The sequence below is a fragment of the Parasteatoda tepidariorum genome, chromosome 8 (assembly GCF_982258835.1).
Source record: "Parasteatoda tepidariorum strain Cologne lab strain chromosome 8, Ptep-v5.0, whole genome shotgun sequence".
In the NCBI taxonomy this organism is placed as follows: domain Eukaryota; kingdom Metazoa; phylum Arthropoda; class Arachnida; order Araneae; family Theridiidae; genus Parasteatoda; species Parasteatoda tepidariorum.
The window spans coordinates 86,386,009-86,399,763 of record NC_141762.1 but is presented as its reverse complement, the minus strand read 5'-3'; the positions used below and the strand labels follow the sequence as shown (position 1 = coordinate 86,399,763).

The 13,755-nt window shown below is 27.1% G+C and overlaps 1 protein-coding gene across 2 annotated transcripts; it reads left to right on the top strand.

Moving 5' to 3' along the window:
• Positions 1–26: 26 nt before the first annotated feature.
• On the top strand, positions 27–10,827 carry LOC107456952 (lipid transport auxiliary protein 1). Of its 2 annotated transcripts, none has more exons than XM_071181133.2 (7): positions 27–464; positions 1,834–1,935; positions 2,705–2,819; positions 3,766–3,816; positions 6,100–6,263; positions 8,328–8,386; positions 10,559–10,827. In XM_071181133.2, the coding sequence occupies exons 1-7, from the start codon at positions 408–410 to the stop codon at positions 10,716–10,718; spliced, it is 708 nt and encodes a 235-aa protein (XP_071037234.1). In that variant the 5' UTR covers positions 27–407; the 3' UTR covers positions 10,719–10,827. The 2 variants fall into 2 exon arrangements, with proteins under 2 accessions (XP_071037234.1, XP_087025379.1); XM_087169253.1 differs by having other exon boundaries at positions 341–464; positions 1,838–1,935.
• Positions 10,828–13,755: the final 2,928 nt, after the last annotated feature.

Sequence of the window (13,755 nt, the reverse complement as noted above, 5' to 3'; positions counted from 1 at the left end):
GTTAAACTGAAGAAAACTACGATAATAAACTGAAGTGAAATGAAATTCCAAAAAAAGCCTTTGTTTGTTTGTAAATAATAATCCTAATTTGACAGGATCCCCCTCATTTTCAATTTTTAAACTTAGCTTTGCAGGGCCATTTATTCTGTTTGTTTATTGTATCAGCATGTAGAAGACCAGAATTTCTAACAGAAGAATTATTTATTTTTTGAAACATCTGATTTTTCAACTTACATAGAAAATCTGTAATACATGTCTCGCAAACTTATTTTCGATTTTTCAAAAATCTAACCTTTCGATCAATCGTGATCGAGGGTTAGAGTTATGCCCAAGATGACATTTTCTTGTTTTTAAATAATGACAATTTTATATACTTTTTTTGTTTCATAGTTTTCTAAATTTAGTTGATGGCTAGCCAATTATCTGGAATCGCTATAATTCTCTTTATTGCCTTTGGGAGCGTTGTAAGTTTCAAATTGTATACAGTTTTATGTAAATTTTTATATTTTAGATACTTGAATCCCGAATTAATTTAAAAGAATTTATTATAAATGCAGTTGTAGACTGCAATACAAATCTAGTTATAAACATATAACAAATATCTTGTTAACCCATAACGGAAGTCATTGTAGAATTTTCGTGAAAAGTCCTGTTTTTGTGAAAATTCTACTCATTTGGAGAAAATAGGATTCCACTTTTGCGATTTTATAAAAAATCACAAAATCTCAGGGTTTATCCAGGCTTGGGAAAGGTCCTGTTTTTGTGTATCTGTTAAAAATATCTCATTATTTTCAAGATCTTTAAATGTCCATGGAATTGGGTTCTTTCTCCAAAGTCCTGCTTTGTACATATATTAAAAATAGGATTCCACATTTGGGAAGAGACACAAAAACCATGTCTTACCTGAATTTGTAGTTTTAACATTATGATATAAAGATGCCATGCAATCCTTTTTTCAAAAAAAAATTTTTTTTATTAAAGGTCTACTTACTGTAATATTATATTTATATTGTACTACTATTTCTTACTATAAAATGCATATATATATATATATATACAGGGGCCTGTCAGGGCCGAATTTACTACCATTTAGCGGTACCTTCACAAATTGAACTTTAAGAAAAGCGGTAGCTTCTTAAAATTTTATTTTTGTATCCCGTCAGAAACAATAAATTCACATTTTTACCACATTTTTGTGTTAATTTTTTAACATAATTTTTAATTTTTACAAATTATGTCTAAAAGTTTCACAAAATAGGTATACCTCACAGAAAAACCTAGACAGACCCCTGATATATATATTATCGAATGCCCAGCTTGTGCGAATGGGCCATGCACTGTCTTACTATTCAATACAAAAGAAAGAAAAAAGTAGAAGTATCTTCAGTGTCAAAAATAATAATTTGTGAATAATGCAGCTTAATGTAAAATTGTTTTTGAAGTCTTCATTAGCAGACCCAAATTTCTGCTATATAGGTCCCTTTGTATAATTTGTACAACTTTTAAACTACTACTAACTCAACGAATGTCTTACCTATCTATTAATAATATGTTTTGTCTTTGTTAATTTAGGGGAGAACTGTTTTGCCATATTTTTCAAATACTGAGAAATCATTAATTTTATCATTTTTTAACACTTGTTATAACTTTTAACTGTATATTTATCCTATTGATGAGGAAGCAGTGTGACACCTTTAGATTATCTTGATAATGAGATTATCTTGAATAACAATTATTGAAAGTCTCAAAATTTTTCTTTTTTGTTTAAAATGTTACTTCATTTTGACTGTTGCTCTTTTAAAATGTTACTTTAAGTTGTTGTCTTCATTCTAGACAGTTATATTGTTGTTCATCTTTGCAAAGAGACAGATAATGAGATTTGCTTTAAGATCAAGGCGTGGACCTCATGCATCTGTTGGATCAGGTGCTCCAAAGGTAATAGTTAAATAATTATAATAAATAACTGTTTTTCTAATCACATGAAAAGTTTGATTTCTACGATTGAACAAATGAAAAAGGGACAGGCATGATGGCGCTATAAATTAAGACACATTGCAATGAATTCAGACAATATAACACTGTTTGAAAAGGAAGATAAGAGTACCATGTGTAATTTATTATCCAGTTCACATGAGTGCATTTAAAATAAATATAAAATCGTGTCTAGAAGGATGCTCCCAGAAAAAAACCATAAAACCCTTTTATTCTTGAAGGTGGAAAGGGATAACATTTTTCCTTTGCTTAAACAAAAAGCTGCGCATATGTCATTAGTCGCAACTCTACAATTACTAACTACTATTCACTTCATCCATAACATCAATTGCTTTATTAGAGATCACAGTGTTTTTTGACCTAGATCTTGAAAACATTTAAATCATTTGTTTTTGCTATCCAGTGTTTGCCAGCTATTCGACAATAAATGTCCACATTTAGCATTAAACTAATCTTTTGCCTCTAAAAATCGTTGCTGCCTTATTCATCTCTAGCTGCATCCATCTTAACTTAAATTAATATGAACTTTCAATGCAAGCTGTTTAATTAGTTATTTGTAATCTGTAGTACACTTTTGTTATTTTAGTTTGTAACTTTAAAAGTTAGCTTTGTTGCTACTGTATTTCTGATGCTATCGGTGCGTTCAGTTTTCATTTGATCAACCATTATACGTCAATCTATTTATTCATTTTTGTTTTATCTTTTGTTTTAGTCACTGTGCAGAGAAATTGATAGGCGACTTAATGCCATTGATCACATCAAAAGTGAGCCTTGGTTACTAAAAAGTACAAATAAGCAGTTGTTTGAAAGTGAAGATATTACACAATGTAAGTTGTTTTTCTTTTATAATTAGTAGAAATTGTCTCCTCTAATTTAATACAGTCTGTAAAATTATTTACCAAACAGGATTTATCACAAAACTCTAAATGTTAGAAGAATTTAAAAAATTTATTACAATTTCCTAATAGTTTGAGGCATTTCACAAAATTTTGAATCTTATAAAAATGCATCCCGAAATTCCAAACTCTAAGAATGAACTACTCACAAAATGTTGAATTTCTTATTTCTTTTTTATTTCTATTTAATTTTTAAAAAATATATATAATTCGTAATTTTAGAGCTAAATAAATGATGAAACTTAATCTGTTCATAGATTTTTTTAGATATATCTAAATAATAATCTAATAATTTTGATATATAAAATAATAATTTCATATACAACTATATTGTTTTACCTTAAAATAGACTAATAGTGTTACAATTAAATAATTATTTTTAATAGAATGCTGCAATCTCTTGTACTTGCCGCTTCTTGCCTATTAATCAATTGAGTGTTAAATGTTTTTTTGCATTTTGTTTCCTATGCAACTTACTAATTTTCTCCCTTCTTATTCAGTTGGGATGCTTTTGATAGTAGAGTAATTTCCACAAAAGCTCTCTCAACCGGGAAATGCTTGGTCATTTAAAATATCAACTGTTTGTTAGACAAGAAGTAAAATTCTAGCTGATTGGTTCATATGTCTGCTTTTGTGTCCAACTGACTGTTTGCATTGCCTAAGAACATTGCCTCTTTTTCTTATAATTTTTCCATTCATATATTTAATCCCCCTTCCTGTTATTTATTCCTGTAAAGAGATTTATTTCAAAAATTCTTTTTAATCAATTAAAAAATCATTGGTTTGTTTGGCAAGAGGTAAAATCTTGACTGACTCATCTGTTTGCATCTTGCCTATTAAAATGTCAAAATAAAAATAAAAAATTTTAATTTTTTAGTGACACCTCATTTGTATCGGATGAAAGTTATTGATGATGTTAAAGAGTTATGTAAGTGTAATTTTTTTATGACAAAAATCTGGTTTGTGTTATGTATACATTTAGACTTTTTTTTTTTAAACAAATTTTTTTCCTCAATTTTTCTAATACTACCAATATATTTTTGTTTGTTCAAATTAATTTTACTTTATGACTGATTTGTTTGTAATGATGATTTCTATACTAAAAGCGGCTTGCCCGAACATTTTCGGGTTCACGTTCTGTCTCTGGAGCAGTGAACCCTAGTTTTTCTCAACCAGAATATTTCCTTCCCCCTCATTCCCTACTGCTCCCAAATTGAGAGGCGTATAAGCTGTCACCGTAAATCACTCACTGTGCTAGAATATTTCTGTTCAAATAGATGTAAATAGTTTGAGTTTTTTTTTTTTTTTTATATATATGTTTGAGCCCCCACTCAAACCAAAAGTTTACCTTTAATAAACAGATTATTTTTATTCTCTCCCACATCTTCGATATATTGAATTTTAACTTATAATGCTACGTCTTTGAATAATTTAAATCGTTTTGTACTTTTAAATTTCAAATAATTTTAGAAAAAGCAATTTCATTTAAGTGTGAATTGCAGTAAAGTATTTCTTGCCTAAATACTAATGTAATATTTAATGAACTAATTTATGAATTTTTAATATTACTAATTTTCTATATTATTTAACTAATTTATTAAATTAGTTAATTGTTGTTGTTGTTTTAAATAAAAGAAGATTATTTTGCCTACAAAAAAAATTTAAATTTTTTTCTTCTGGATATTGAAGTTAACTCTAAAATCACTCTCTCCTCTTTCTGTAATGACTTTCTTGGTGTTTATCTAAAACTCCCATCACTCAAAACACTAGTTTTATTTGTACTTTAGTTTAACGATTCTTTGTCTTATAATTTTATAATCTTTCTTCAAATAAAGCACAGAAAATAGAAGACAGGAAATCCAGAAATAATTTTCTAATTACTGATCTCTTTTTTTTTTTTTGTGGCCAGTGAAAGAAATTTTATGAGTCAATTTTTTTTAGTTCCAAATTTCAGAATTAAAAAGTAACATAAACTTAAACAACTCTTAATTACATGTTTTTTATAAAAAGTATAAAATTATATAAAAATGGAATATAAGGATATATATACATTTGAGGCTTTTGCAAAATATTTGAATTGTCCAGTATTAATTAACTAATGCAGAAGTTTTTTGAACAAAAAGATTTTTTATAAAACTTAAAAAGATCTCTGAAAATGCCTGTTTATTTGGCCTTTAATATATCTGTTTAAATTATTTATCAATTGTAGTGGACAAAATTCTTTTAATTTTAGTTTTGTAAAATAACAATTCACTGCTTTTGATGCCACTTGGGAGACTATTTTTCAAAAAAAAAAAAGGAAATTCTTTAGCAGTTGAAGGGTGTGTAAATATAATGTAGATTATTAAAAAAGAATTGCATTTGTTACATATGATTTATGTTTGTATAATTTCTGTGCATTTATAAAATAGAATTATATACATCAAGAACTTATTTAAATTTTTGGATAATCTTTGCTCTTTCTTTGAAATCTGATAGTAAATATTTTTTTTAATTTTCTGTATCTTGTTTATCTATGCATTAAAAATTACATCTTTTGCAAATGGTATATCTTTTAATGTTTTCTAGTTTAAACCCAAAAATTTATATCTTAAGTTACAGAAAATGCAAATACCTATACTATTTTATTTTAGTTTTTATAAACTTTTTTTTTTGTCTGTTGGGTAAATTCATCAATTTTTTCAACTATTTAGTGTGCAAAGTTTCTAGGCATTTTTAATGTACACTATGCTCACTATATCTCAAACTTCTATAACTCGAAAACCTTTTTATGTCAAAGAAATATTTTCCCCCTTAGCATTATCTATCCACCTTATGTTAATTTGAATTCCTATGTCGAAGAGTTTCTTCGCAAAACCTTGTTGTGTCAAATTTTTTTCGAAATAAAAAAGCAATTTTTCTGGAAAAATCCCAATGTAAGTTTATTATAAACCAATTCTTTTCTATTTAGTGTATAATTATTTTTGTCTTACCTTCAAAAATGAAATTGTCATTTTTGTATATAGACTTATAGTCAACTATCTATACATACATATTTATTGAAAGTTATTCTTATGTTTCGTGACTTTTTAGAGCAAGTCTTTAGAATATATTTTTCTACTTTTCAGAACTTATTAATTCTAAACTTGTTATCTCGAAAACTTGCTATTTCGAAATGTTTTTAGCTTCTTTGGGAGATATCGAGAGTACACTGTAATTTCTCTTTTTTCAGGTCGCTTAATAAAGAAAGAAAATATTGCCAAATCCCGCCATATCCAGGAAGATGTACTTCATTATTTTGTAAGACTTCATAGAAACAATGTGTTCCTTAATATAAATATACAAGTTTTGTACAAATTTTTATCTCTGTATGAGCATGCCAGATATCAAGATGAGGTTAGTATTTTATTTATTTTATTAATTTTTGTTTGTCTTTTTTACTATGTATGACTTTGAGCTGGTTAGATTGCCGATTAGCATGCATTTGTGTGATTCTAATTAAACACTTTTGTAGAAGATAGGGTGCATAGCGTTTTTAAAAAGTTCTTATTTTTGATTTACATTTTTTAAAAGCCCTTAAAGGTGTTTTTTTTTTATTCGGGGTTTGTAAAAAGTGCTCAATTTATCTTTTAAAAAAAGATTTTTTCTTTACCGCTTTGATTATCATTCTAAATTTCTAAAAATGCATGATTTTCACAATTTTCTCTGCAATATTCATCAGAAACTGGTTATTTTATCTTAATTATGTAAAGTTTTTGTATTTTATTGATTTTCAGTTTAAAAATTAAGAACTTTAAACTATAGAAAAAAAATTAATTTTATTACTGCACAGATCCTAAATATGATTTTTTTTTTTTTTTTTTTTTTTTTTTTTTTTTTTTTTTTTGCAAAGTGATTAAAAATTCATCTTGAGTGCTTAAAGGGTGCTTATTTTTTTTTGAAAAATCTGGCTAAGAACCCCGAGAAAAATGTATCAAATAATAATTTGTGGAATTTGACATTTGACAAAATCAACTTTGGATACCAAAAAAATTATAATTTGATCTGCTATTAATAAATTCTTTAATGATATTTCATATTTTCATCTGGAAATTTGTTGAGTCTAGTATCTATTTTATTAAGAGATTGGACCATTTCCATTCTATTCTTTATGTATTAGTAACTTCAGCTATTACCCTTGTAAAAATTTCTCATTACACTGAGCGGACTTATTCATTTTATTAAATGATACTTTAAAATCATCCCAAATTGTGGATTTTTAAATTACCAATTTTTAATGAGTGTAAGTGATTTGGATCATAAGTGATTATTTTTTAAAACTGAAATAATTTTTTTTACATGTTCACACAATTTAATTATAGTTAAGAAACAATGCAATTACATAGCATATTTATATTTACGGAATGCTGTATACAGAAGTGCCAGTGACAGGATTCAGCCGCTGAGTACCGGTACAGGCTTACCAGTTTTTTAAGTGAAATATTCATCGAAATTTTTAACCCAAATGTATTTAAATCTTTGTAATTAGTTTTCAAAAATCATTAATTGGAGTTTTTATAAGAAAAGGAAAATACATTTTTCATATTTCAATCAGGGAAAAAATTTCCATTCATACAAATCGATTCTTGAATTATTTGAATCCAATATTCTTTTTTCCTAACAACCAGGAATTTTTAGTCTTGATTTATTTGAATCTCATTACTGAGAAATTTATTTCCTTTATAGGGCATTATTCATAGATACATTTTTTAAAATCATTTTTTAACTTTTTCTATTATTTTAATAAATTTCTAATTATTCTTTTTTTCATTTTAAGCACATTTTGCTCGTGTATTAATTTTTTTTTCTATATAAACTTTAAATAGTGCCTTTTTTTTTAATAAGTGTTGATGTTGAACAGAGTTTTTATGATATAAAAAATTTACATTTAAAAAATATGCAATCTTTCAATTTAAAGAAGATTAAAAAACATTTGGAAATACAATTCAATTCTAATGTTCTTGAAAATTGTAACTAAATATTGTTAAATTCCTTTTTATCAGGCATTTATTTACATTTCTTTCATACATTAATTACATTTATTTTAATTATTTTACTTTTTACTAAGTATTTTATCTGAAAAAAGCTATGATTTCAAAAACTTTTAGAGACATTATCATCATTTTAAGGTTCATTTTTAATGGTTTTTAGAATTTTTTTTTTTTTTTTTTTTTGCATTCTTGCATTATTTAGGAATTCTTAAGGTCATGAACATTCATTTCCTGATAATAAATATTTGTTATTGTTATTATACATTATTTTAATTGGTTATCAAATTGTTACTCGTGTTTAGTTATTAAAATTCATTTATTATACCATGCAAAATAGAAAATTTTGTTAATGATTTATGTTGCATTCAATGCTTCTAAACCACTATACTTTTTAAAATTTTGATTGCAATATTCCATCATTATTTTTTAGGTTTTTTCATATCAAGAATATTGCCAGTTTACTGAACTTTTGAACGAATTAAAGAAAAAGTAAGTACAATTACAATAAGAAATTTCAAATGTATAATTTTTTTTTGTCTATATAAGGTAAGATAAAAATAAATATTTATAAATGTTAAATATATGCAAGAAAAGTCCGTTAACTATCCTTCATTTAAATTGAAACTTGCTGTTTCAAACATTCTGAAATGCAATAGTTTTTAATATCCTACAGAGAATTATAAACAATATTTTTTAAATTCTTCTATTTCTTATTCCTTAATAATATTTCTTATATTTTTCTTGTTCTGGTTATACATTATTGTTAAATGGAATATGAATAAAGTTACAAGTTGTGAGGAAGTGTTTACTAGAACTAAATTTAAAAACAATTCCCTTTTTTATTTAATTGCACAAAATATTTTACATTATTGATGAACTACTTATATCTCTTGAATACTATATGTGGTGAATAAAGGCATGATCACATGTTAGAATAATAATGAGAATTGTTTTAGCTGCATGTAAGACCTTCCTAAGACTTTTACATGGAAATCCATTAATTTTGTCTGTAACCCAGTGATTATTCTAATAGTTATTATTTTATGAACAGTGTTATATAGTCTTACCCAGTTAACAGGGCACTATCTTCTCATGAATTTAGTAACTAGCTTTGTTTTTTGATACGAAAGAAATCTTGTTTCCTAAACAGAATGCAAAAAATTATGCAATTTTATCCCTTTCTGTTTTCTGAATTTATTTTTTTTAAGTTTTTAGTCATAAATGGGACACTTTGTATTTGAATTTTAAATTGCATTTGAAAAGGTGGGGGAAAAAACAGAAAAATAATTTTTGTATTCTCTTTTATGGTTATTTTTTTAAATCTCTGTCTTCACATGAAATTTAATGCTTTTTTTTGTGAATACTATGCTATTTTTATAACTGCTGTGAGTTTTCAACAGTTAGTTATGATTATTAGGTCAAGTTTAGCTTATATTTAGCCAGTACATTTTATGTTAATTTTGAAAATAGCACCAAATGTTAGTATGAAATGTTTGAGATCTACTTTTTTAATATTTAAAAAGTTGCTCCAATGCTGCTTTATCTGTGCTCATAAGAATTTGTAAAAATGGAGAATTCTTTGATTTTGATGATTTTTGAAGTGGGAAAAATTTTGACAAATTGCTGATGTTTAAAAAGTTTAATAATTCTTAAAAGTAAAGTATTTAAGCTTTGTTTCTAAAATCCTGATAATCCTTTAAGGACTCCAACTGGATAGAAAGGGAAAATTTTACAAAAAAAAATAATAATTTTTTATATTTGAAATTTTGATTATTTTTCTAAATTTTTTTTTTAATTTTTCTTCTCAAATATTTAGAATTGAAGTTATAGTCGTTTTTAAACATGTTCTCAAGTCGTAACGAAATGTCAATTTCATAATTAAATGCATTTTGCGAAAAAGGTTATTATAGAATCCTTTGAAACTTTTTACATAGATTTTGTAAAATGTTAGCTATATTTAACCACAAGTTAAATTCTAAGTGAGGATTTATTATTTTTACCATGTAACAATTTTTCTTTAAAAAATAAATTATGAATCATTGTAAATTTGAAATTTTTTGAGGATTTTAGTTCAAAATTTTATTAACCATATGTGCAGCATGAAGGGGGCACGATTTTTGTTTTTAGAAAACTATTCGTTTCTTGTAAGTTTTATGTATATATTCTTATTTATTTTTTATATGTATATTAATATACAAATGTGTTTATAAAACTTAAAATAGACCAACAGTTTTCTGAAAACAAAAAGTGTGCCACCCCCTGAAACAGCGCCTTTGCTGATAATCATATTGTTGATTTGGAGAAAAATTATTTTGATATTTATGTATTACACTTTTGTAAAGCTGTTAACAGGATATAAAAAAGTTGTTTACTCTGAATTTTGAAAAAAAATTTATATGTTTTTAAAGTTTACTTTAGATTTATAATTTTAGTACCCTGTTTACCAATAATAAAATTTTAATTAAGGCTCTTTAAAAAAAAAAATTATAATAATAATTGTATTGGACCCAGTTTTTAAGGTAACATGATATATATTGACTAAAATTAAACCTTTGCCTCAAAGGTTTAAAATGTTTTGGTGGGAGAACTATAAAAAACATTCTTAAATTCTCCTCAGAATTTTTATCAGATTTACATTGAATCATATTCATTTAATTTCAGCTTCATTCACTCATATGATGCTTCAAAGAGTGCCACAGAAAACACACATTTTGCAGAGAAGAATCTGAAAGATGAGAGCTTTGAGCCTCTTTTGATAAATACTTTTTCCTCTTCCACCGAAAGTCTCACCAACAAGTTTACTAACGAGACGACCGTCTGACAATTCCATATATTTTTTTTTCTTACTATATATGTTTGTTTGTGATAATGATATTTTTAAAGATGTCTTATAAATGTTATGTCAATAAAATATTTATTGGATGGTATAATTTTTTATTGCGTATGATTGTGAATGTATCACAGGTCTTTCTTAACAACGCATGATTCCCTCCCAGTACCGAACTAATTATCAGAGAAGTGTAGTCAAAGAGAAGGAAACATTATCTCCTCCCCCATGCAAAGTCTCACCTACTGAAGTCGTCCGAGCCAGAGGAAAGGATCGAGTTCGGTATCATTACACATTTGGTCTACAAGTTTATTTTGATTTTTGCTATCTGTGCTTGTGATTTATTTTGCTTGTGATATCTCAATTTAAAATAATTTTTGCACCATCTTCATTTTGCAATTACAGTGTCATCGATGAGCCACAACGCACCAACTCATATCTTAAATAGGGGTACTTTTACTGGAAAATCTAACTTTGCAATTAAAATAAATTATTCTTATTTAAGATTTTGAAGTTGCCCTTGCCCTACCCTGAGGACTCAGAGTGTGAGGTTGGGGGTCGAGTTTAGTATTGAATGCTGACTATTTTCATACCCTGTACGGCGGGCGTTGTTCTAGATTTTTTTTACCTATGAAATTCTGCTATCAGTATTTTTAGAAAATGTTATTTGGAAATATTATATATTATTGTCATTTAAAAAACCATTGAAAAATTAAACAAAAAAGTTCTAACCTAAATCCAAGAAGACATATGAAAAGTAGTCTTATGTGAGTTGATTAAACAGAAATGAATACAAAAGCTCACTTTTTCATTAAGGTACGGATATAGAGATGCATCATGAAGCATTTTTTGTAACTGGTTCTTTTGAGTGATGAACGTAAACATCCTGTGTATTGTGGATTTTCAAGCTTACATTATTGTGGGTTTAAACTTCTTAGGCCCATGTGCAGTTTCGGGATTGTTTCGAGTAATCTTATTCTTTTCCTTAAATTTTGCTGTATAATAAAAGCGATGATGGACAACCTTAGAGAGGTAAGAAGGAGAAGTAAAAGTGGCTTAGAGATACATTTGCTAGTTAGGCAGGTGAGGTATTGTTCCCTATGGATTCTGTATGCTATATTGAGATCAAATTAACGTTGATAGATGTAGTAGTTTAGAAGCTATTAAGATTTCATTAGTTACGAGTATTATTTTGTATTTATGCGAAACCGACATTGCTATGTAGAAAAACAACGTATCAGGTCCCATGTATTGTTTTATGCTGAATTGGATCATAAAATAATGTGTTGCAATCAGCTACCCAAATACAGAATTCTTTAAGTTACAAGTCGACTGTTTATTGCCAAATATCCTTCTTCCAATACTCAGAGATTGTTACTTGATTCCTTCATCCCCTAAGATATTTCTTTTGGAATTAAAAAACTCGGCTAAGTCAAGGAATAATGTAAAGTAAGGCTGTTTTAACTAATCCGTCCCTCCTTTATGTTGCGTAGTTAAATGAGAGTAGAGTAGATATTGGATTTAGCGTAATAAAGTACACAAGAAGCAATGCCTCACTTGCCTAAAAAGCAGACGAGTAAGTAGATGTATAAAACTGTACTCATGAAACTAGTAAAACTTTTGAACTATTTCAGAGTTACCACAACCAGGGGAAAAATTTTGAAAAGTACGAGAAAAAGATGATGGAGACAAATTGTTTTTTCAAATTCCCATCGGAATATATATTTGTAAATTGAAAGAAATATATCTAGATGTTAAAACTGACTAACTAATTTGAATTCTAAAATTAAAACCTTTAAAATTCCTCTAACAGTTGTTTTATAAAACATTTCTCGCCACTCACGAAATTTTTCTGACCTGTGGTCATCCTATATTAATCTATAAGAAAAATATAGGATGACCACAGGCCAGAAAAACTTGACTTTGTTTCTATATCATTCTATGTTTCTATATCATTCAATTTGATCAAAATTTGTACCTTTTTCATATAGATATATAAAACCATAATGTCGTAACTATTAATCCTGCATCAAATTTTAAATGGTTTCTTTACATTTAGCATAAAATATAAAAATACCCAAGGGCGCCGGCAGCGGGGTGCAAGAGGGTGCACTTGCACCCCCCTGACTTTTTTTTTTTAAACAATTAAAGAGATAATACAGAAAAACAATTTTGTTATAAAAAAATTTTATTAAAAATATTTTTATTCAAAAGCAAATAATTAAGTAATGATTGATACATAACAATTAAAAATTTGTTTAATCAAACAAGAATAGTAATCGTCTTGTTTGCTGTCCAAATCTGTTTATAACTTTTTCAATGAATTCTGAGTCATCTTTGATTCTTTTCTTATGCACACTGAGCATGCACGAACTTGGCAGATATTTAAGCTATATTTTTAAATTTCATTTGATAAAATATAAATAATATTTTATTTTCTATTAGTTATTTAGTTTAACAAAGATATATAACACAAAATGACTTCTCGCAACTGTAAAACTTCATCAACACAATGAATACCAATGTTAAGCGTGCACAAACACGTTAGTATACAAAACTAATTGTGTTTCAAAGTCAGTAGCTATCCCAGCACTATCAGTACAGTTTCGCGTGGCAAAATTTGCAAGTACAAGAAATTCTTACTTTTTTTTAAATATCTTGTTAACAATGAAGAAATGTATGTTTAAAAAAATTAACAGATGAAAGTATATGTAATAACAAAACAAAATGTAATAGCAGAATATTTTAATTTCTTTTTTTGGGGTGGGGGCGGGGGAGTATTTTGTTAGAGGGTTGCTGCGCCCCCCTTTGTATTATTCTGCCGGCGCCCTTGAAAATACCTCATTTGTCTAATCAGCAGTATTTAAGTCTCTATGCTTTGTCGCAGGCCGAAAACGTCCACCATTGTTTTTTTCCTACAATGTACAAGGGGATAAAAATGAGACAATTCACGATGCTTAGTTATAAAAAGGCACATGAAATGTAATTCTGAAACCTATTTGTTTAGTGATAGCATAAAAGAAAGAGCCTA

What these genes read in the sequence shown, in the direction of transcription:
- LOC107456952 (XM_071181133.2), top strand. Translation starts at nt 408, where the DNA reads ATGGCTAGCCAATTATCTGGAATCGCTATAATTCTCTTTATTGCCTTT. An exon ending in TTGGATCAGGTGCTCCAAAG is followed by an intron (nt 1,936 to 2,704) that starts GTAATAGTTAAA and finishes CTTTTGTTTTAG; the next exon opens with TCACTGTGCAGAGAAATTGA. An exon ending in ATGCCAGATATCAAGATGAG is followed by an intron (nt 6,264 to 8,327) that starts GTTAGTATTTTA and finishes ATTATTTTTTAG; the next exon opens with GTTTTTTCATATCAAGAATA.